Consider the following 23,196-nt stretch of genomic DNA (forward strand, 5'->3'; position numbering starts at 1 on the left):
TCATAACACTACGATACAACGCAGTGATCAAGGTGCTCATATCCGAGAGCGATTGACGGCGAATCGATCCGATTTAACCTTGCAAGGTAAACCTAACCAACACAGCACGTAAAAGCCCCGTCGGACCCCACGCACCAACTTTTCCCCTCCCCGCCTCGAACTACAGGAACCAGTCCAACGACATATGGTCAACCGAGCTCAACGTGAGACCACCAAAAGTAAACAATGCATCCACATTTCTCCGCGACTACTCGACTACCCCAGGAGTTGGGTGCGGGTTCCTGTACTTTCGAAGCAAAGCAGTACTCGGCTTACCGGTTTCGACTACCTCCTACTCCCGGTATGCGGTTAGTACAATTCAAATATGATCAGCAGGGCCAACAACAGTGCGGTCCTTAACCGACACGGACGGGACTAAGACACCCAGAAACATTGCCCTGCTGCCATACCTATACATCATCATTCCCGTTCGGTCTCAATTCTCCATTCGTTCCATATCAAATTCAACAACTCATATACTTGAATAGTAATATATCTTGCATCTCGCGAGTAACCGGAAATTACTCGACTTCTAAACATCTTATATATCGCGAGTGACAAGGGATCACTCGTCTTTTACCGAGAACCATTAAGCATAGCACTTCTAACATCATATACATACTAGTATAACTCAAGGAAACCTAGGGATCATGCAACTAGGGTTCCAAACAACTCCTAAACCTACTGCACAAGTAATAGAGACATATATAGGTATCATAATGTTGACACCGTTTTTTGACACGTGTCAAGGAAGGTGATTTTTGTGAAGAGGAGGTGGCCGATTTAGAAGAAATCAAAAGTTGCACAGTGTTGGAATCGGCCGATGGAGTCCGTCCGATGGGCCAGAAGAATATGCATTGAAGATGCTGATCCGCTAGCTTTGGTATCCGGCCGATGGAGAGTTGCCGATGAAGTCAAGGGAGGAGGAGAGGATCCGGACTCTACGAGAATCTTGATGATTCGGTTGTAGTATTTAAAGTAGTTTATCTTTAGATAGTCTTTTCTTTTAAGTCAAGTAATGTTTGCTGTAATCGGCTAGGACTTGATAGCGCTAGGCTATATATATCAGTTGTAATAAGGGACCGGAAAGATTTGATACACATCCAATACAACAAACTTTAAAATTCCTTTGCACTTTTTCGATGACTTCGCCTTTTCTCTTTTTTCGACTAGTTCTTTCAAGTTGATCAAGGACGTCTCACATTCGAGCGACTTGATTTGCTGGTGAGTTTTCGTTTTACCGAGTATATTTGAGTTTTAGCTACCGGGCGCATCAATGTGGCTTCGTTCAAATCTATTCAAAAGTTATCGAGTTTATCTAAGCTTTGACTTCCGGGCGTATCGCTGTCGTCTCATCTAGATTTATTCACCAATTATCGATATCGGCTAGATTTGTAGGTTTTTCTATGCTTTTTGGCCATTATCATATCTAAAAACATATTAGATCGGCTTTAGGTTTTGGAGTAACACTTTTTTACCTCAAGAGCCGGTTTAGATATGTTTTTAGTTTCACATCATCTGAGCTACACATTCGTAGTTTAGATCTTGTCATACATACACGATCGGCTGTTCAAAACCGGTTTTGTCGTTTAGTGTATCGGCTGATCCTGCCGATACGCTCGTTTATTACGTGCTTGCATTTAATATCTTTTTGTCGTCGATAGTATTGGCAAAGCTTGCCGATACGCCCATCTGAGAGGTATTCGGAATCCCAGCCGATACGCTCTCGAATTTGACTTTGTTTTCTCCCTTGTCAATTTCAGGTCAAATTGACTGGCACGCTTGGTTGATTTTTCCGTGCTTGGCGAACACTTGCCCTCGGATTTCAGTGTGTTGATTTTTGCGTCAACACATCTTTTGGCACGCCCGGTGGGACACGAAAGCTTCAACATGGTGGAACTTACTGATAAATCTGCAGTTAGTGAAGAAAACCAGATTCCTGTTCCTAAAGATAAGCTCAAAGAAGAACAAAAGAAGGAATATAAAGAGCTGGTGGAGAAATTCAAACGTGAATGCCTCAAGTCGTACAGTGTCAACAGATCTGGTGAGGTGATCAAGAAGTTAATCTTCTATCTTTCCAGCCATTGACAGAGGCTCAACGTAAAAGCAAGCTGATAGACGCAGTTAGCCAGGCTGTGGCACAAGCCTTCATCAAGAGTGCAACAGTCATGGGCAACACGGTGCACAATGCAGTGGTCAAGACTTTTGCTGAAGGCACGTTACCAGGGTGCATGGGTCCTTGTTATATACAACCAGATCAGATGCAATATACTCCCTTAGAGGTGTCTATGGCAGCAGCCCTGTCGGCTCAAAATAGCCAGGCAGGAACAAGCAACAGTCAAACTCCACCCCAGATGACTACTATAACATCGGCGGGTACGACAGATCCTATCTACTCGACCACGCCGCCGATTGCTACAACTGTGCAAGGTGTATCTGCGTCCGTATTTCCTAAAGGATGGGATCCTGCTACTGGGTATGGTATGCATCCAGATTTTTTTTTTCTACGCCACCCAAGATGCAGTTTAATGCATCGGCTTCTCAGTCGATAGCCTCTCAGCCTGATCCATCGGCCATTCAATCGATGGGCGTACAACAGGATGCATTGGCAACACAGCTGAATGCACAAGGCGCATGGAGTCCACAACAGATGGCACAATCTAATGCATCGGTGCCACCGCCGATGACCCCACAGCAGCGTCTTGCTATCCTGCTCCAACCCCAGTCTCCTTCAGAAGTGTTATTGTCGCAATCTCCGCATCAGAAGGGAATCAACTGGGTATTCCACAATCAAGCAACTGGACAGATACGGTGTGTCAATGTGCCGTACATGGATATTGCTGGTCAACAATCGGCAAACCCATCAGCTACACAGCCGACGATGACTCAGCAGACACCTAATCGGATAGCCCAGCAAGCACAACAGATGCAATCGGCTGGACAGTCGATGAACCATGTAGCTCAACAACTTGCGATGATGACCAATACAGTGAGTACGATTTCCCCTCAGCAAATGCCAATAGTTGAGCCGCAAGTTGATTGGAGCACGAAGATAGCTGAAGTGATGAGGGAGCAGTTTGGTTTGAGGCCAAAACAACAGTCTGTTATGTACAAGACTCCCTATCCTCCAGCTTATGATCAGATTCCTCTCCCACACAAGTATAAGATGCCTGACTTCACGAAGTTCTCAGGGCAGTGAGAAGTTTATATGATGGAACATGTTAATAGGTTCCTTCTACAGTTGGGAGAAGCGGGCAACCAGGATGCACTCAGAGTCCGTTTGTTCTCCTTGTCTTTGTCTGGATCGGCCTTTGCTTGGTTCACCACTTTGCCGGCAAATTCCATATTATATTGGGCCGATCTAGAGAGACAATTTCATCAGTTCTTTTTCTCTGGGATTACTGAGTTAAAGTTGACCAATTTGACCGGCTTAAGACAAAGAAACGATGAATCGGTTGCTACTTTTATCCAAAGATTCAAAGACATCAAGAACCGATGTTACAGTTTGGTTCTGTCCGATCAGCAGTTGGCCGATGCAGCATTTAACGGGCTCTTGCCGCACATTAAAGATAAATATGCATCACAGGAGTTTGAAAGTATTGGCCAGATTGCAAGTCGGATGACAGGAGAGACTCCATCCTACGAGTCCAAGAAGCCCTTTCAGAAAAAGATCAACTATGTGGAATATTCTGCTAATGATGAGTCTGAAGAGGAGCAAGAAACGGTCGCATCGGCTGAGTGGATACAGAATAGCAAGAAACCGGTGACGTGTCCGTTTGGGAAGAAAGAGCCTGAGTCATATGGGTTTGACATCACCAAAGCCGACAAGATCTTTGACTTGTTATTGTCGGAAGGGTTGATCAAGTCGAAGCCATATCACAAGATTCCATCAGAGGACGAGCTCAAGAATATAAAGTACTGCAAGTGGCACAACTCCACATCGCATGATACAAATGAGTGCAAGGTCTTCCGACAGCAGATTCAAATGGCTTTCGAACAAGGGAGATTGAAGTTTGAGGCTCCTAAGAAGACGATGAAGATTGACGGACATCCTTTCGCCACGAACATAGTTGATGTGGCCAGAGATGAAGGTTCTTCTCAAGCTAAGATTCTGACGTCATCATCGGCCAAGAAATCTGGAGCTGTTGATCCTAAAGCACAGATAGCGGCCGATGAGATCAAAGGAAAAGGTCCGATGAGAGATGCTGAACGTTCATCGGCACCACATAGACGTGTAACGTCTCAAATGCTGTTGAACAAGTTTCAGCGTGATCGTAAAAGGCGGCAGCGTAGAGAAGAAGAAGAGCGACGCGAGCAAGATCATTGGAGGTGTTCTTTCTTTGTCTACTGCTGGAAAGAAGGGTTGACATTGCCTTCGGCATATGATTGTCCCGAATGCAATGGTCAAGGCAGCCGATCATATGAAAGGTCACGTCATGAGCCCTATCGGTGTGAACGCACTCCTGTGCATGATCGGCTAGGAAAAAGGGTATCGGTGCATGATCGACTGGGGGGACAGGACAATGCTATGTGATCCTGCTGGGAGAAGAGTACCTGTATATGATCGGCTAGAATAGATGGCCGATGATAGAGTACAAGATGATCAGCCGATGCGAAGAGATCCAGAACATGAGCCTGATCGCACGGATCAATCTCAATGGTGCCCAGGAGGTTTGACCAGGTCTCAGAAGCGACATGTTCAGAGGTTACGCCAGCTGGAGATCATTGAAGAAGAGCAAGAACAGAATCTGCACAAGAAAGGGATCAGGTCACAAGTTTGGCGTGCTAAACCCAGAGCCGATAGTGATCAAAATTCTGGATCATCCGCTGCGTCAATTAATATGGTTTTCATAATGCCGAAAGAGTTTATGGTGCCAGATGATGAAGATCATGAACCAGAATTAGAGGAAGCCATGGCACAGTTAAATTTGGAACAATTGCCAGCAACATTTGAGAAGCCAGAAGATGATAAGAGGCAGCATCTTAAGGCACTGTTCCTGAAAGGATTCGTTGATGGCAAGCCTGTTACGAAGATACTGGTTGATGGAGGTGCAGCCGTGAATATAATGCCCTATGTTATGCTACGCAAGCTTGGGAAGAATCAAGATGATCTGACGAAAATTGATATGATGCTTAAGGATTTCAAAGGAGTCATATCTCCTGCTTTAGGGGCATTATGCGTCGATCTCACAATTGGCAGTAAGACCCTTCCACTACTTTCTTCGTTATTAATGGCAAAGGTTCATATAGTTTACTGTTGGGTCGGGACTGGATACATGCCAATTGTTGCATTCCATCTACTATGCATTAATATTTGATTCAGTGGGTTGACGATACTGTTGAATTAGTATCGGCCGATTCGTCATTCAGCGTGGCATCGGCTGAAACCCATATAGTTAGTTATGATCGGATGAATTGTCTTTCTGGTCAAGCATGGGAGAAGGATTTCTTTCGAATGGCTGATTATGAAGTCACATCGGTGAAGTCAGGAGATTCTTCGGATGAGTCTTGATCAAAGAGGGGTATGGCCGATTGTAGTATCGGCCGGATTTTGTAAATTATAGCCAATACTAGAAAGTATTGCCTTTAGTGCAAAAAATATGTGAAAGCCGATTTGCAAGTCAAATGCATCGGTTGTAACATGGCCGATACGATATGAGTCGCCCTTAGAGCAATAAATCATAAAGACAAGTTTCTGGGTTGAGATTAAGTTGCCTACTGATTCTGAAGATTACACGAGATGTTTTTACAGTAATCCTAGAGCTTCCCGGATTACTTTTATCGCGCGCAGGCGGATTTGATCAATGGTTTCAATTACTTGGTTGTTATCTACTGATGACCCAGAAATCGGCCGCAAACTCTTGTGAAGTTGATATGCTTGACGAGCATGCTTTTGCTTATCTTCCTCGAGTTTGGCAATGTCTGGTGAAATCTGAGAAAGATCGTGATCTGCGATGTCTATTGCTTGGTTTACCCGATTAAGTTATTGCAGAAGACGATCCCGTTCAGCTTCCAATGCTGCCTTATTTCTCAGAATGCTGGCCTGGGTATCATTCAGAGATTTGATCTCACTAATGGCCGATTCTGCTAAAGCTTTGAAGTTATCCCTTTGCTTGATGATTTCTTCCTGCTGAAGACGATCGGCGAGTTGTTTCTGGGCCTTGTTGAATTCTGCACGATGACTCTCGATAAAGGCTGCAGGAATTAACGCCTCTTCGATCGGCTTTGGAAGCTTACCCTCCAGTTCTTCCAAGATGTCTCGGATCGGCTGTGCATTCTTGATTAGTTGGCCGATGTCTTGATTCAGAAACTGAAGGGATTCTTGGAGTTTGGCCTTGGTTTCATCCGACAGTACAATGGGATCGGCTGATGATGTTTCTTCTCCCTCTTCCTGAGAAGTAGCTCCGATTTGGAAGGAGAATAGGCTGTTGTCCGGAGACTCCTGTGCCTGAAAAGAAGATAAAGTTGAGATGGCCGATGGAGACAAAAGAATAATGGGATCGGCCAACAGAAAGAATGGTTGTTTACCTGCTTCAGGCATATTTCTTCTAGATTAGAACTAACAGGGACAAGGGGTCGCAATGAAGAGTTCGGAATTGCAGTGTTTGGCTGGCCAAGTAATTCAGATAGTGCTTGGTCGGCAAGCTGAAGGATAATTGTTAGAAATATACAGAATATGTTCATGAGCAAGTTCTGAAATCGTACATGTATCAATGGAGAGTCCGCCCTGGGTTTCCTGGGAGTTGGAGGTGAATGCTGCACCTGATAAACCAAAGGGAAAAGACTTAGATACTTACTGAGTAAGCAGAATCATACCTGAATGGTGGGTGATGGAGGAGGAGGTGTGCGTTGAGGGTCTTCTTCCCCTCCAGATTAATGTTCAGGAATATCTTAATTGTGAAATAAAATATGATCAGTCATTCAAATAAAGTGAAATCATAAGAGTTCAGGTTTTTACCTTCTGAAGAGGAAGAAGGAAGATCAACCAGAACATCTGTTTGATGTGCTGTTGCTGCTGAAGATTGGCTTGGAGATTTCTTTTTCTTACGGGTTGTTACCTTAGTGTAAGATACCTTGCGTTTTTCCCAGTGGCCACATCTGTCAGAGTCGGGGCACGATAGCCGATGTTTGGCTTATCGGCTGGTAAGGCGTAGTTGATCGGCTGCCACTCCTGCTGATTGTTGGAGGATTCCGATCATCATTCTGCAAAGGGTAGAGGTTAAAGGCTGCAAGCAAAAGATGTTAAGAGATATTATGGGAGGTATTTTAATTTTTACCTCATTTTCACCTGATGGATAATTGTTATCCAGAGCCATGCAGTATAGATTGGCTGATTTGCAGAAGATATGCTCTTGCCATTCAAACCACCATTGGATGAAAGGGGTAGTGGCAAAAAGGTGCAATCTGCCAATCGGCTAGAAGTGTCATATCTACGTCAGGCTCCAGGTCTTTCAGCCGACTGTAAGAGAGAGAGAGCTATTGTCAAGGGCTCCTCTAAACTGAACTTTGCTAGCAAAGAAGGGAAAAGGGGGTACTTGGCCAAATCCCAATTTTCTGGCTGCCACTGATGGATTATAAAACTCATAGCTAGGGGTATCTTTGCTAGCTATGAAGTTAATTGGCAGAATTCTTGGGGAAATTATTTCCTTCATGATCTTGGTGGCTTTTTCATCGGTCTTCCATGAGTCGAGCTAGAACTTGAAGGGGTTTTCATACATGACTTTTTCATCCTGATATGCAAACCAGATAGTGGAGATTTCTGGGAACCCATTGTAGAAGGACTTGAAAAAGTCAGTAATGCCAAGGGTCTTGGGATCATTAGCAATCATGATAGCTGCTTCAAAGAATGATGTGCATCAGCGAGTGACGATTTCTTCTTCTTCAGAGAAGTTTTCTGATGAGAATTCTATCTCTGACAATTCGACTGTCATAGTTTTGTGCATATACATATGCAGCAACAACTGAATAAACCACCAAGGGCCTCCCAAGTTGGTGATCATCTGGTTCTTTCTGAGTATGGATGATACTTGATGAAGCAGGTGGTAAACTGACCCCAGAAGATGTTTGCCGAGAGGGACAGGATTGCCAGTAGCTAGATTTTCTGCCAACTTGAGATTATTGTTTGTTGGACCAACTGCTTTGCCATAGAAGATGAATTTCTCAAACCACATGTTGAGAAAGGCAGTATGCTCTCTGACAGATACTGATCCAGTCTTCATGTTCTTACCGATATATCCTTTCCACCCGCCAATGCTTTTGGTTTCAATCTTGAAAAATGCTTTTTCTAGCAAACGAAAAGGTCTATCGACAGCATGAATATTCATGCCAGTGAGCATCACAACATCCATCAGGGTTGGTGTCATTGGTCCATGGTTAAACATGAATGCGTTGAGGGCATCAGACTAGAAGTAAGAGGCCGATATGAGCATCGGCTCATTCCTGATCATCTCCGATAAAGATAGGTTCAGGCATTGGCTAATATCGTACTGTTCCCAATTGGTCCTTTGGGAATTCGCTATTCTGCGGAACCAATTTCTCCATCCGGGAGTAACATTCGGCCAAGATCTGAAGGTTGGAGTCCAATCTAGGTTCATGTTGGAGGACTTAAGAGGGATCCTGCTAGTTTCCAGGTTAATTATACTAGTTGGATCTGGATCTCCCATGGGACCTAAGCAAACCATGCCGGATTGGTTTTCTAGTGGGATGAACCTTACCCCTAAGATTCTGAAAAATGAAGGTGGAAATAAGAAATGCGACTGAAGGAATAGGAAAAAGAATGGGGGGCAAAGATGCAGATGGAGGAAAGAGACGTACCTCTGGGATCTCGGAGATGGAAGCCATTGCCGGAGGGGGACTTCTTGGACTTGGATCCTTGAAACCCTAGGAAGCTGCAGTGGCGGCGGCAAAGCGAGTGTGTTCTTGAACAGAGAACGAAGCAGAGGTGCTACAGGAGAAGTGCCAGCGGAGAAGAAGATGGAGATATTTATAACCTTTGCTCGAGGGCAAAATAGGGATTCGATACACCGTCTGATTGGGAGATTTAGATAAATTTGAACGTTGGCAGTAATGATTAACAATAATTTCGGAGTAACAGATCTATTACTCCGAAATTGGGGGGCATGTGTTGACACCATTTTTTGACACGTGTCAAGGAAGATGATTTTTGTGAAGAGGAGGTGACCGATTTAGAAGAAACCAAAAGTTGCACAGTGTTGAAATCAGCCGATGGAGTCCGTCCGATGGGCCAGAAGAATATGCATTGAAGATGCTGATCCGCTAGCTCTGGTATCCGGCCGATGGAGAGTTGCCGATGAAGTCAAGGGAGGAGGGGAGGATCCGGACTCTACGAGAATCTTGATGATTCGGTTGTAGTATTTAAAGTAGTTTATCTTTAGATAGTCTTTTCTTTTAAGTCAAGTAATGTTTGTCGTAATCGACTAGGACTTGATAGCGCTAGGCTATATATATATCAGTTGTAAGGGACCGGAAAGATTTGATACACATCCAATATAACAAACTTTACAATTCCTTTGCACTTTTTCGGCGACTTCGCCATTTCTTTTTTTTCGACTAGTTCTTTCAAATTGATCAAGGACGTCTCACATTCGAGCAACTTGATTTGCTGGTGAGTTTTCATTTTACCGAGTATATTTGAGCTTTAGCTACCGAGCGCATCGCTATGGCTTCGTTCAAATCTATTCAAAAGTTATTAAGTTTATCTAGTCTTTGACTTCCGGGCGTATTGCAGTCTCGTCTAGATTTATTCACCAATTATCGACATCGGCTAGATTTGTAGGTTTTCCTATACTTTTTGGCCATTATCATATCTAAAAACATATTAGATCGGCTTTAGGTTTTGGAGTAACACTTTTGTTATCTCAAGAGCTAGTTTAGATCTATTTTTAGCTTCACATTATCTGAGCTACACATTCGTAGTTTAGATCTTGTCATACATACACGATCGGCTGTTCAAAACCGGTTTTGTTGTTTAGTGTATCGGCTGATCCTGCCGATACGCTCGTTTATTACGTACTTGCATTTAATATCTTTTTGTCGTCGATAGTATCGGCAAAGCTTACCGGGTACGCCCATCTGAGAGATATTCAGAATCCCAGCCGATACGCTCTCGAATTTGACTTCGTTTTCTCCCTTGTCAATTTCAGGTCAAATTGACTGGCACGCTTGGTTGACTTTTTCGTGTTTGGCGAACACTTGCCCTCGGATTCCAGTGTGTTGATTTTTGCATCAACACATAAATTTAAAATATTAGAACATGCACCGGGGCTTGCCTGAGGGTAACACTAAGTTAGTGTTAATATTATTTTCGGCCTTGGGCCCCTCCGACCATTGGGCCGGGTCTTCACGATTTCCCTCTTAATCCTTCTTCTCCGATCCGGAGCTTCCCGATCCATTCGTAGACGTCATTCTCACTACGAGCTCTACATGTATGCATATGATATGCCAATTAAATGCACACAAAATTAAGTAGCGCAAATACCATTCTATATTGATATTGGCTACATTACCGGTCAGACCGGTCCTAACCGAGGCTTGCTCTAGGTTTACACATTGCGAGCCACAACTACTAAATTCTTTCTTTACTTATAACCAACCTCTAGGTAAATTCAAAGAAGAAATACTTAGGAAGCTAAAACAGTTAGACAGCCCTGAAGGATTATTTAAAAATGATCCCATAACTGATTGGGAAATATGCTAGTTTAGGAACAATTCATATTTAAGAGTTAACTTTTCATATAAGAAATTAGTCCTTATCACTAAGACTATTTATTTAAGCCTACCCATGATAAACTCAACCATTAAGAAGCTACAAACCTACACGTACTAAACAATGTTTTCTAGACTTGCAACTTTTGCAATGGACTACACATGAGGAGGTTAATTAAACCTTACACGAGTCTAAACAAAGTTAACCAAATGGGTTTTATATTTTTAGCAAACTCCTAACTCCATTTATGCAATTAATGAGTTATAGAAGTATTTATGTACCATAATTAAAACTGTATATAAAAAGTTTCCAAATATTACATTTCATGGTTCTATCATATAGATCATGAAATTACAAAGCTAAGGAAATTGGTTTTGCATTTTTATGATTTTTCTACAATTTTCTACGTATTTTGCAATTACTGCTACACAGTGTTTATAGAAAGTTCCGACCCAGTCGAAGGAAGTTCCGACAACCGCCGGAAGTTTTAGGTAAGTTCCGATAAAGGGTGCTCGGTTTACCCAATAAAAAGTATAGGAAGTCCCGACAAAAGTATAGGAAGTCCCGATAAGTACATTTTCAGCAAAAACAGAAATCGCCCAAAAAAAAGTCCTCCTCGGAGAAAAACTAACCCACCAAAATCGAAACCCTTTTAGATCCTAGTTGAGGGATGCATGTAGAGATGATTGACCAAAGGAAATCACTTAGGACCTCCTAGAAAGATAAATTGGGCCGGCACAAGTTGGAGTACCTTGAACGAGCTTTTTCCCACACGAAGAACTTGAAATCCAAGGCTCCCTGGGGAGGAGCATGTGGAGGAGAAGGTGCTCCACGCCATCTTGAAGTCTCCTTGGCCTTGAGATGGATTTGGGACGGGAGATTTGCACTCTATGGCATTAGAGAGAGAGAGGGAGCTCATGAGGGAGAGGGAGAGCTCGTGAGGGAGGAAGAGGGAGAGAGTGCACGTGAGGGAGAGAGGGAGAGTGAGCTGTGAGGGAGAGAGAGAGGGATTGGTTTTATTCTTTATGGGGTCAAGACAAATGGATAAGGCCGTGGGCAACCGGTCAGACTGGTCAGTCACACCGGCCAGACCGGTCCTGACCGAGCCAAAATAAATTTTTAGTAATATTGGTTTCAGTTTTTGCGAATTCAAATTCATATTATTTCAAAATTGCAATATAATTTATAACCATACTCGAACTTGTCATTTCATGTGTTTAGATACTTAAACTAGAATTTGATTTGATTTCATTTTGAAAACTTGTTAAAGGATCTCATGTGAAAATTTTTGGTATAAATTTATCCAACATTTTTATGTATGCAAACTCAGTGCTAACAATGAGGTTAATCATGTGCTCAGCCTTAATGCAAGGTGATTAACACCAGGGGTGTTACACCATCTGCCTCGACAGGCGGTGGGTAGGATGTGGTGAGGAAGGCCCGGAACTGTGTCATCCACTACTGCATGTGATCCTCGAAGAACTTAGGCAGGTCGATGGAATTAAGCGAATAGAAGATCTCGCTGCAGAGGCAAAGGCACTCAAACACGGGGCGGAGCTCGGCCGGGTTGGCCCTTGTCGCCGCTTCCTGAAGGCGGCCGGAGGCGAAGAGGAAGACCTCGAGGAGTGGGGCGGCGAAGCTGTCGAGGCAGTACTTGAGGTCGAGGCGGAGGGCGTTGTTGTCGAATGTGTTGCGGAAGTGGGAGAAGAAAGAGGCCGCGGCGGTGAGGAGGGAGTTGATGGCGGCGATGTCCCCCGCGCTGGCTGCGTTGCTGATGGAGAACACGACGGACGGGAGGAGCGACTCCCACCTGGTGGGGAAGTCGGACGCCGCTGCGACGGCGAGGGCCTTGGAGAGCTGCACCTGGATGAGGGGCGGGGTGGCGAGGAGGAGCTGGAGGAGGTTGGCCTTGACGAGGTCGCAGTCGGAGACCGGGAGGCGGTCCTCGGCCTTGGAGCCGGGCTTGGGCCAGCGGCGGCGTAGGAGCCTGTTCAGCTGGTCGGAGGCGGCGAGGCGGGCCTGGAGGTCGTGGCACGGGGACGCGGCGAGGCCGAGGAGCGCGAGCGCGAAGCCTGGGAAGGACTCCGCGGCGGAGAGGCTCTTCTCGGCGGCGCGGCGCGTGGCAGCGTCGAGCAAGAGGGACTGCGCGAACCAGCCCGCGAGGGCGTCGAGCTTCTCCGGAGGCACCTCCATGTTGTCGCGCCACCGCGGCTCGGCGATCCGGGTGGGAGGAGGGGGACAACTAGGGTTTAAGGCTAGCCCTCGCGATATGGGCGTCGAATGGTGCGGCCGCTAGGCTGGCTGCGGCGTCCGATGGTGGCGCGCCACTGCCGCGTGGTGGCCTCCGGCGGCGGGTGTGGTGGCTACTGGTGGGTGGCTTTGCGGCGGCGGACGCTGCAGCGGCGGCGGCGGTGGAAGCGAGCGGAGACGACAAGTGCAGAGCTATTTGGGACTTTGATGGGCCGTTCCTCCAGTTTGTGGGCCGAACTAGGAAGGGGAAATTTCAATTATTAACGGGCTTGGCCCATTTGAGATTTTCCCTTTCGGCCTTTGGGGAGAAGGGGAAATGCTCTGTGGATCCTATATATCTTCCGAAAGATTTTTTCTTCCCCATCTTCCAGTATTTGAGATTCGTGCAATAAATCATATCTATTGGATCCTCATCACTCCCTCCCTCAACCCTAACACTGTTTACCCGCCGCCTCCTTCCTACCCGCATGTGCCGCCGCCGTCCCCGAGCAACCAACTGCCGCACCGCCTCTGCGCCTCCGCCCATAGCTTGCAGCGCGCGCCGCTGCCCCACCGTCGCGGCGGCCCTCCGCGCCCCGCTCCCGCCGCCGGCTCCCGTCACGGCGGCCCTCCGCGCCCCGCTCCCGCCGCCTCGCGCCTCCGCGGCCGTCTCCTGTCGCGGCGGCCCTCCGCGCCCCGCTCCCGCCGCCGCAGCTGCACCCCGTCCCCCGCATGCCGCCACGCGGAGGCTTCGCCACGCGTCGCCGCTGCCACGGCTACCGTCGCCGAAGAAGACAAGTTGAGGAAAAATGTTGGTCTGGATTTGAGAAATGTTGAATCTGTTCTCTCCAAATGTTGAAATAGGTTTGTAAAAATATTGAATCTACTATTTTGAAATGTCGATCTTTTTACTAAAAATATTAAATCTAATTGGGGCCTAATGGGCTTTATAGATGCATAGCTTATGCATCTTGTGGAAGTTATATAGGAGCCCCCGGAAATGTTCCAAGAAAAGTGAGAAGAGAAATGCTACAAAATTGCCATCTTCCTTTTTTTTAAAACACACACACAGAGAGAGAGTTTTGGGAGAGCGAATTAAAAAAATATATATGAAGCAAAAAATGAAGAGAACAATATGATTTCGTGCAAAGTGTGAGAGACAAGGAGAAATCAAGATTACATAATAGGATTATGACAACCACAAATTCCTTATGCCATGGGCTTCTCCAACAGCGCCGAGACGTACCACTGGTTCTTCTCCTTCCCCGGGCCGGTGTTCCACCGGAGCTTCTTGAACCCGACGCGACCGAGCATCGGCGCGAGCGTCGCGTTGACCTGCGCGCGGGGGCAGGGGAACTGGTCCAGCCAGAGGAGGCCGCCGGGCCTCAGCACCCTGTAGACGTCGAACAGCGCGAACTCCAGCATCACGCCGCCGCCGAGGCCACCCGCCCTCGCGCGCACGACGTCGAGCGCGCGGTCGAAGAAGGGGAGCCGGTGCGCGGCGGTGACGTGCACGGAGACGAGCCCCCGCGACGCGATGAAGCTGTTGAGCGGCGCGCCGGCGCTCACGGCCGCGGTCACCACGGTCACCCCGCGCTCCAGCATCCGCGCCGCGAACGTGCCGCCGCCGCTGCCGAGGTCCAGGCCGACGCGCACCGTGCCGCTGGGCCGGGCCGCGAGCACGGCGGCGATGGAGTAGGACAGCGCGCCGTCGTCGCGCGCCCACCGGGCCTTGCGCAGGTCGAAGCAGCCGTCGCAGCCGGCCACGCCGGGTGAGGAGGAGGTGCTCGCCTGCTGCAGGCACGAGTAGTTCTTGCACGGGTACGCGTCCCAGACGACGCTGGTGTCCGGCGGCGTGGCCCAGAGGCTCGCCGGCAGCGGCAGCGGGTGCGCGTACCCCTTGGGCGACGGCGCGCGGCACCGGCGTCGCGGCAGGGGCTCGCAGCCGCCGAGCATGAGCCGGTGCGCCAGCGCCTCGTCGGCCGGGCACTCCCCGCCGGGCGTGTAGGCCATGTAGCGCTCCAGGTCGTCCTGGACGCGGACGCACGCGTGGCCCAGAGCCGGGAACACGGCCGCCGCCTCGTCGCCGCCGGTGGCGTTCGTCAGCGAGTGCAGTGGCCCGACGGCCAGCTTGAGCTCCCCGGCGAGCTCGCGCCTCCACCCGCCGGCTGCCGCCAGGAGCTCCTCCCGCTGCTGCTCCGCGGCGGCGCCGTCCGGCGCCGCCATGGCGTGGAGGAGCGTGCGGAGGAGCTCGTTGGCGGTGCCGACGCGGGCGTGGAGCCCCGCGAGCTCGGCGCGGCTGGCGTCGAGCGCGGCCTGCGTGGCGGTGAGGTCGGCGAGCAGCGCCGCGGAGCCGTCCCAGAGGCGGAGGGTGGCAGGCCGGTAGCGGCGGAGGAGGGAGGGCCCGGCGCCCGAGGAGACGACGATGGAGACGGTGTTGGTGAGCAGGAACATGAGCAGCGTGACCGCCGTCGTGCTGCACTGCCACCACCCCCGGCGCCTCGGCGGCGGCGGCTTCGTCTTCCCGTTGCCGTGGGGGTCGCACTGATCCATGGCGGCGGCTGCTCTCACCGTGCCTGATCTCAAGCTGCGCTCGCGACGAAACAGGACAATTCAAGCAGCTAGGATGGGCAGCAGCTTGCTCTCACTTGACTCTCCATCGAATCCGAGGGCGGAATTTGTTTGGGTTGCTTAGGACGCGAGGAAAGGGGAACGACGACGACGAAGCTTTGTTTGCTTCCGATCTCGCGTGCTTGGTGGAGTAGTCTGCACTCTGGCTTCGGAGGGCTGTGTGCTTGCTTCGAGATTGCATCCGCCTGGTAGTACGCAAAGGGATACACCTGAACGGAGCTTTGCTGATCAGGCAGAGTTCTGAACTGAAAACAAAACCGCTACTGCAACTGTCTCGTATTCAGTTCAGAGGGCCACTGATAACCCATCTCTCGTCGGCGGATTGCCTCCCCTTCCCATCCTGCCTCGTCGTCCCCTAGCTCCTACAGTCCTACCCGTCTCGTCCGCCATTGCCAGCCCCACCAGTCGATAGTTGATCAGCAGATCTCCGGATGCAATGCAAGCAGGTCATGCATCCATGGAGTAGAGGCTAGAGCGCGCGTCATGTGTGTGTCTGATACTCTGATGACCGGCTGCCGATGAAGGCCAGGGCAAGGTGCGTTGACAGCAATTAAGAGGACGGCGGCAGGCTGGTCCGAGTAAAATTGAAGAAGACGACGATGGAGCTAGCTAGCTAGTAAACGCGCCAAGGCGTGCGTACGTGTGGCGGCGGCGCCTGCACTAACTGGACCGCCACACTTGATGACTCTCCGGCCATCACCATGAGCTGACCGGCCGCGGCCGGTCCGTCGAGAGCCAACTTACAGAGATCGAGCTAGCCTCAAAGGAAGACAACATTATTGGTGTCTCAAGGTCCATGTGCATACGTTGGTTACTCGATCTCTTAGTCTCTTTGAATAGGTTGAGATCTTGGATATATAGACGACTTCGATGCTGCTGGATGGAACGAGAGAGTTCACTGACAAGCTGTATGGTATTTTAACCCGGAGAACCCAAGTCTCCTCCGTCGTCTCTTCCATCGACTGATGATGAGCAACTGTACTACTAAATGAGAGAGTGCTCATTGATCTTCCTCGTTTTTTTTATATATGAAGCTAGAGAATTTGTGGCCAAGAATGACATCCATGACAACAAACGAACATCACAGCTCCGCTGAGTTTGCAATGCATTGCACATTGACCTAGGATTAAAGGGTCGGAACCTTTTGTCCCGGACTCATGTTCAAAAACCAGGATCAAGAGGGGTTGTAGCCCGAGACAAAAGGCTCATTGTGTACTAGTGGAGGTTGCCTACAAACTCGTTTATCAGATTTCTCAAAAAAAATTTGGGTTTACATTTTTCTTCTTTTAGACAAAATTTGGAAAAAAAAATCTCTTAAACCGTACACGAAATAATCTATAGATCATCTCCAAACGATCTAACAAGAAAAATAAGATATGACAATGCATAGAAATGAGAAGACATATGGTGGATTAGAAGGGAGATGGGCACCGATTCGACATTGCTGCAAATTTTCAACAAACCGGTCGCGATTATCGTTTTTTTTTCATTTTTCTTTACGCCAAGAAAATTTTCCCTGCATACACTACACTGAAGCAGTACCGTACCTACTGTCTACAAGATCGATCTCGCTGCTAGCTAGCTTCTAGTAGTGACGGGGTGTGGAGGCTAGCTGTTCTCTTCAAATCTCTGTCGTTGTTGACTGCGCTTCTCTTCTTTTTTTGCTTGACGCCTATGACTCGTAACATCTATTATATTGCTACTAGAACTTCTGAAAGGTGAGATTATTATGGTATATAATTAAGGTCAATCAGCCGGCCAGGTCCTAATAACTAAAAGACCACGGCGATTAGAATTTGGACTCGATCGACGACCTCCAGAGGATGAGAAAAGAAAAACAAAGAGATCGATGGCAGTGCAGTGAGAGATAGATGGAAGGACGCGCGATCACTCTCGGGCGGGGATCCATCAATGGGGCGGGCCGGGGACCAATAGGAACAGTCTTCCTGATCGCTAGGGCATCCTTGCTTGGTCCTTCCATGCGCCATGCGGTGCCGCATTAAAGGCAAGCATCGCATGTGGGGCCTGGTCACCGAACTCACTAAATTGCCCCCACCGACTGATCGGCCGCCCAGCCGCGCTAGCTAGCAGCCGCTCCTCCGTCCGTCCTTGTATCCCCCATCGATCGTAGACGACCTCTGACGCATGCCTTCTTTATTTCATGCATGCTGCTAGCTGTGCTTATTTCTATTGCCCAATTAACCAAAGAACACAGCACAATGCTGCATCTTAATTATTTGATTTCTTCATGTACTAATCTACTACCAATATATATTTGCTGAAATCTATTTCGGAACGGATTCTCTTACAAGTAAGCTATATATAGCCTATATAGACTGTCATGCAAGGTGTCTGTGTGGAAACTGGACTGGAATATGTGGCAAGAATAGCAAAGTTAGGCACGCGCAAACCTACTTTAATTTGTTTCTTTGTACACATCTAGTTGAGAGACCGGTCACTCCACATTTTCCTTGCGTGTAACCTAAGTTACAATTACCAAGTGTCGTACAATAGAGTTGTAATTCACTAGTTATTCTGGACAATTATCCACAGAATGTATGGTGCAATTGCTAGGTCACATCGATCCATCTCAAGTAAATTAAGATAACTATGCCATCACATTCAAACAGTCAACATATTAACACATACATTGAACTTTTCATACACATTTATGGTTGGTCGAAGAAATCAACTAAATTTCCATGGATCAATTTTTTTCAATGATTTTCGCTAAAGAATCTGTAGCGATCTAGTAAAATCTACGCCACCTATATATTTTGTCGCATACATGTTTCCTAGCATATCATAACCGAGTGGCGACTGTTCTTGCCGTATGGAGTCCGCTTGACGAATTCAATTTGAAAGGTGCATCATGTGGAAGGAGGAACAAGAATTTATCATCCATTAATGCCTTCGATCTAGCTGGTGATTCGTATGCAACTTGCTCGATCAACAATGCGCGGTTTATGTGCTATTTTCTTGCGATGGATTGGTATTTTTCTGAATGACGCAAATTTTAAATGTGTGCACATCAGTTATATTCCCGCATGTTTAAGAAATTATGGTAATTAATAATGTAGGTCTATTATATTACTTAGAAACGCGATGCATCTAGCCTTCATAATCAACTGTAGCAAATAATAAGTTATATTCAATACATAAAAAGTATATGCGCTATACATACTGTTATCAGAGAATCATTGTTGAGATTGAACAAGTAGTGTTACATTCGTTGACTGTAATTAGCTTTGATGCAATAATAGCTGCCAGCCATAAAATTTCGGCTACATATTATGTTTGGAATAGTCTATTTGACTATTGGGAAGAAAACTTTTTGTCTCATGGTTTTAATCTTAGATGAAATAATTTGTCTGCTAGTACAAGGTTAATTAAAAAGAAAAAGTAGGTTGACAAAGAGAAAAAATAGAAGAACATGTGGTAGTAAAAGGAAATAAAGCTCTTCTTGTTGAAAAGATGTTCATGATCAGTTGTTCCAGGAAGCCACAAGTAATTAAGGTAGGGATTCAATACATCATATATAGAAGCGTCTAATTATATATCTTCCATTTATTCAGATCCATGTTTTGCTTAAAAATAAACAAGAATGTTAGTCTCTTATCACCATAGAAGTGTTAATTTCATACACACGCGAGATGATCATGCATATGCATGCATGCTTCTATCTAGAATAGGGGGACTTCCTGTTCTACCCTTCTACCTTTCTCTTGTCCTGTACACACGTTTATATATATAGAATGTCAACACGTATTCCTAATCTAGCTAGCCACTCTGTATACCTTGCATGATCTATCCTTTGCGCACCTTTAAGAGTGAGAACTATATATCGATAGGACAATTGAGAGAGAGAGAGAGAGAGAGAGAGAGAGAGAGAGAGAGAGAGAGAGAGAGGGGATGAAAAAGAAGATCCAATAATCTGCAGTGTTACTTCTCATTGATGTCGTTATCATGTTAAGGTGCATGTGTGCTTTGGAAGCTACCATCCACGATTGCATGAATAGCGATGATTCCTTATTCCGAAATCTAGGAAAATTATCCTTTTGTTATGGAACTTTATATACATTAGGTCTCTTTGCTCGATCGAATTGTAAGATCACATGTATGTAGGTGTGCAAAGGGAATATCAGTATGGATAGCTAGCTGTGCTGTATATCAGTGCATGGTTGTATGGTGACGAACATATCAAAAAGCTCCTGGGGTGGGGTTGTACCAAACTTTGCATAGGCTTAGCCTCTATATCTCCACTTCTTTGACAAGTATATGTCTAGGGGTGCAAATGGGCGATCCTTAGGCGCAACTCCAGCCGTCTTTAGTTCAAAATTTTGCACTATTATTTCTTCAAAATGGGATCTTATTTTGGAAAAGTAGTACAAAATGTTGAATTAAAGAGGGACGGAGGTGCATCTAAGGATCACCCATTTGCACTCCTATTAATATGTTTGATTCTTGTATAGTAAGTTGAGTATTCATCTCTCTTGCTTTATAGACAGCATATATATTTGTGCACAGTTGCGCACATACTACTGAAAATTCTTCCCTTGTCGATGTGTAAAGGATGCAGATACAGACCGACAAACAGATGCGCATGGGTACAAATCACGGGTATCCCTTGACTGATCACAGTGATGCATGATCGTACAACAGAGAGTATGGAGATGTTCTAACCTCCTCCAAAGCCCACAAGGACACTGCTACTACTATATACACATACAGGCCGTATTGTACTATTGTTAATTGTGCTACGGCGCACTAGCTGGAGCGAGCATCAGCGGCAGATGCCTTAAATTACCAGCATGCATGCATGGAAAGACTTCCCCACAAGGACATCCTAAGTGTAAATGCCGATCGACCTGTGTCCACAAACTAGCAAAATCAAGTGTATATATATAGTATGCTGTACCGAGTTTACACGACATGCATGTTCCAACTGGCTCTGTTCACTAAAAATGTAAAAATGCTTCCATTTAAGGGTTTGTTCTGTTTAGTGGAAAATTTGAGGGAAAGGTTTAGTGGGAATAGAAGAGGATTGGATGGGATTGAATCCTTACAAAAAATTCCCTTGGTATGTGATTAACCGAACAGGTCCTAATCATTTCTTTACAGCTAAATTAAACAATTTTCACTGACACATTCCTTTTCAGAAAAAAGGACAGATACATCCCTGCTGGTATCTGCTAAGATCCTGCTCACCATACATATACCGACTTCCGAAAGATTATCGGTTCAGGAGTAGATGTATATGCGTACCACGAATTCATGGAGAAGGTAGCTGGGGCAAATCAATCAAATCAGCTAGACTAGGTTTGGTTTTCAAGTGGTGTAAATCTATTGAGGTAGACAGGAATTGAAGGATTAATTGGGCCAGCATGATGATTCGAGTCATCGGCCGGCCGAAGCATATAAGAGGAGCACGCGTACTTACCTTCTGTTCAAATTCCAATAGCTTACATGCACGCGTGAACACAAGAGGACAACTTGTTGCACGAGCTGAGTGTGCCTCTTTTTTTTTATTTACAAAAACATTGCTATTTATTATTACAGATGAAAAATGCTTGTAGCACATGGTGGTAAGTCATCCAATTGTTCAATACAAGTATACAACCAACTAGAGAATAAATCCTGGTTCTAACAAATTAAAAAATACCTTCCATGTGGAAATTATGTCCCTATATATATGGGATAAGAGCGGGCTTTCAAGTATCTTTTCTCTCAACCTTCCGACTAATATAATGCTTTTGGGATGTCTCTCCGCTTAGATCGAGTTTTTAAAAAAAATACTTTGCTACTACCTCCGCTCTAAATACATTATAGATGGGATTTAATTTTTCTAGATACATGTTTTTTCTTATATAGATATCCATACATACATAATGTATATCTAGAAGGTATAGGAGTAGCATAGCAAATGCTATGTATGTAGAAACTCCAAAACAACCTATAATTTAAAATCTGAGGGAGTATTAATCTCTTGATTAGTTATTTTTTTGCTCATTTACCATTATATATATATTTGTCCCATTTCCTCAACATTTAATGATTTTTCTGATATAAACCCAACATTTGAATGAGAAATGGTTTGAATATTTCTCTTGTAAGATGCATTGGCAGGCCCTTATTGTAAAGATGAACAATGAAACGAACTTCTTACAATTATTTCATATATATCTTTTATCACCTCCGTGAATAAGATGATTTTTTGGACTAAAAATTCTTTCATTGAGAGATATTCATCAGAAGATAAAGATCGTAACTTGGTGGATATGATGCTACTTATCAGCCAGAAAAAGGCTACGAGAATCTGTCTCACATAGGCCGTGTGTTTGGAGCAGCAGCTGGGACCATTTTGCATGCATGTATAAAGGAGGGTGCATGCAACACCGCCACTGTCCCACTCCGCCGATGTGCAGTCGATGGAGCTAGCTGGCTTCCTTCTAGCTACACACACAAACAGTAGAAACATTTTTCTAGCTGATCGAACTGGACGTGCCACTCGAAGGGTCAGCTGCACTACAGCAGTGCTCCAATTTATAGGCCACCGCTGAGGTCTGTTCGTTGGAGGTCTTTAAAAAAAAAGCTCTGTTCGTTGGAGAGGTCCCTTTCCTGCTTTTTTTTTTGAAACGAGAAACTTTATTAATTTCAAGAAGTTACAAGGTGATACACGATTTGAAACTTTTCCGGCCTCTGCCAAACGGCATGGAGCCTAAAAAGTCTGAAACACAAAAGGATAAACTAATAACTGTCAATCAACTAGACCGATATCCATGTGCCTGAGAAAAAAAATCCTTGACCACCCGCTCCAAGAACTGAGATGCCGCAACAAGCACCTCCGAAGAAGTAGGCTATTGAAGGATAGTCCAAGTACGGAGCCAATGTGTAGTCGAGTATAATACCTGCAAAAAAAAGAATGTTTGTTCTCAAATATGGCAGCATTTCTGCAGAGCCAGAGGTTTGTAGTTTTTTTGGTATTCCACTGAGCCAGCTTCCATACATATTTGATATACTGCGAGGTTTGGAGAGGCCCCATGCTATGTACAATGTAGCCCAAGCCATCCATGTGAACCGACAATAATCAAAGAACAGATGTTATATGGTTTTATTTTTCATGATACAAACAGTGCTGTTAATTGCCTTGCCAGTTTTGTTTCGCAAGATTCCCTTCCTGCTATAGGTATAGCTCGTATACTAGTCGCTACTAACAACAGTATAAGAACCTCCTACAACAGGCGAACAATATCGATCGTTCTCTCTTTTTTACGAGGGCTATACTCTACTTATTACAAGATGACGCACAACTCTCTCTCTCTCTCTCTCTCTCTCTCTGTGGCGTGGTGTACCTAGCTTAGCTAAAAGTAACAGCTAGCCATTAATACCGGCACATATCAGTAGGTCCTCATCTTAAAATTTTTCTGTCTAGATAAATTTTAATTAGGTATCTAATCTCTCTCTCTCTCCTCCCCAAGGCTTCTTCTCACCACCAGTGGTACTACCACTTGCACCAATCATCCTCATTCCTCCAAGGAGACCACACCACACCACACCCCGCAGCGGATAGG

General features: G+C 46.0%; 1 protein-coding gene and 1 pseudogene across 1 annotated transcript; both read right to left on the minus strand.

Moving 5' to 3' along the window:
- LOC120713848 overlaps positions 1–12,958 on the minus strand; it is a 36,731-nt pseudogene extending 23,773 nt beyond the window's left edge.
- A 1,158-nt stretch (positions 12,959–14,116) lies between these two features.
- On the minus strand, positions 14,117–16,193 carry LOC120713849 (probable methyltransferase At1g29790). The gene has a single exon (XM_039999827.1). The coding sequence runs from the start codon at positions 15,545–15,547 to the stop codon at positions 14,204–14,206; it is 1,344 nt and encodes a 447-aa protein (XP_039855761.1). The 5' UTR covers positions 15,548–16,193; the 3' UTR covers positions 14,117–14,203.
- Between the last annotated feature and the right edge of the window lie 7,003 nt (positions 16,194–23,196).

Source organism: Panicum virgatum, chromosome 6K (assembly GCF_016808335.1).
Source record: "Panicum virgatum strain AP13 chromosome 6K, P.virgatum_v5, whole genome shotgun sequence".
Taxonomy (NCBI): domain Eukaryota; kingdom Viridiplantae; phylum Streptophyta; class Magnoliopsida; order Poales; family Poaceae; genus Panicum; species Panicum virgatum.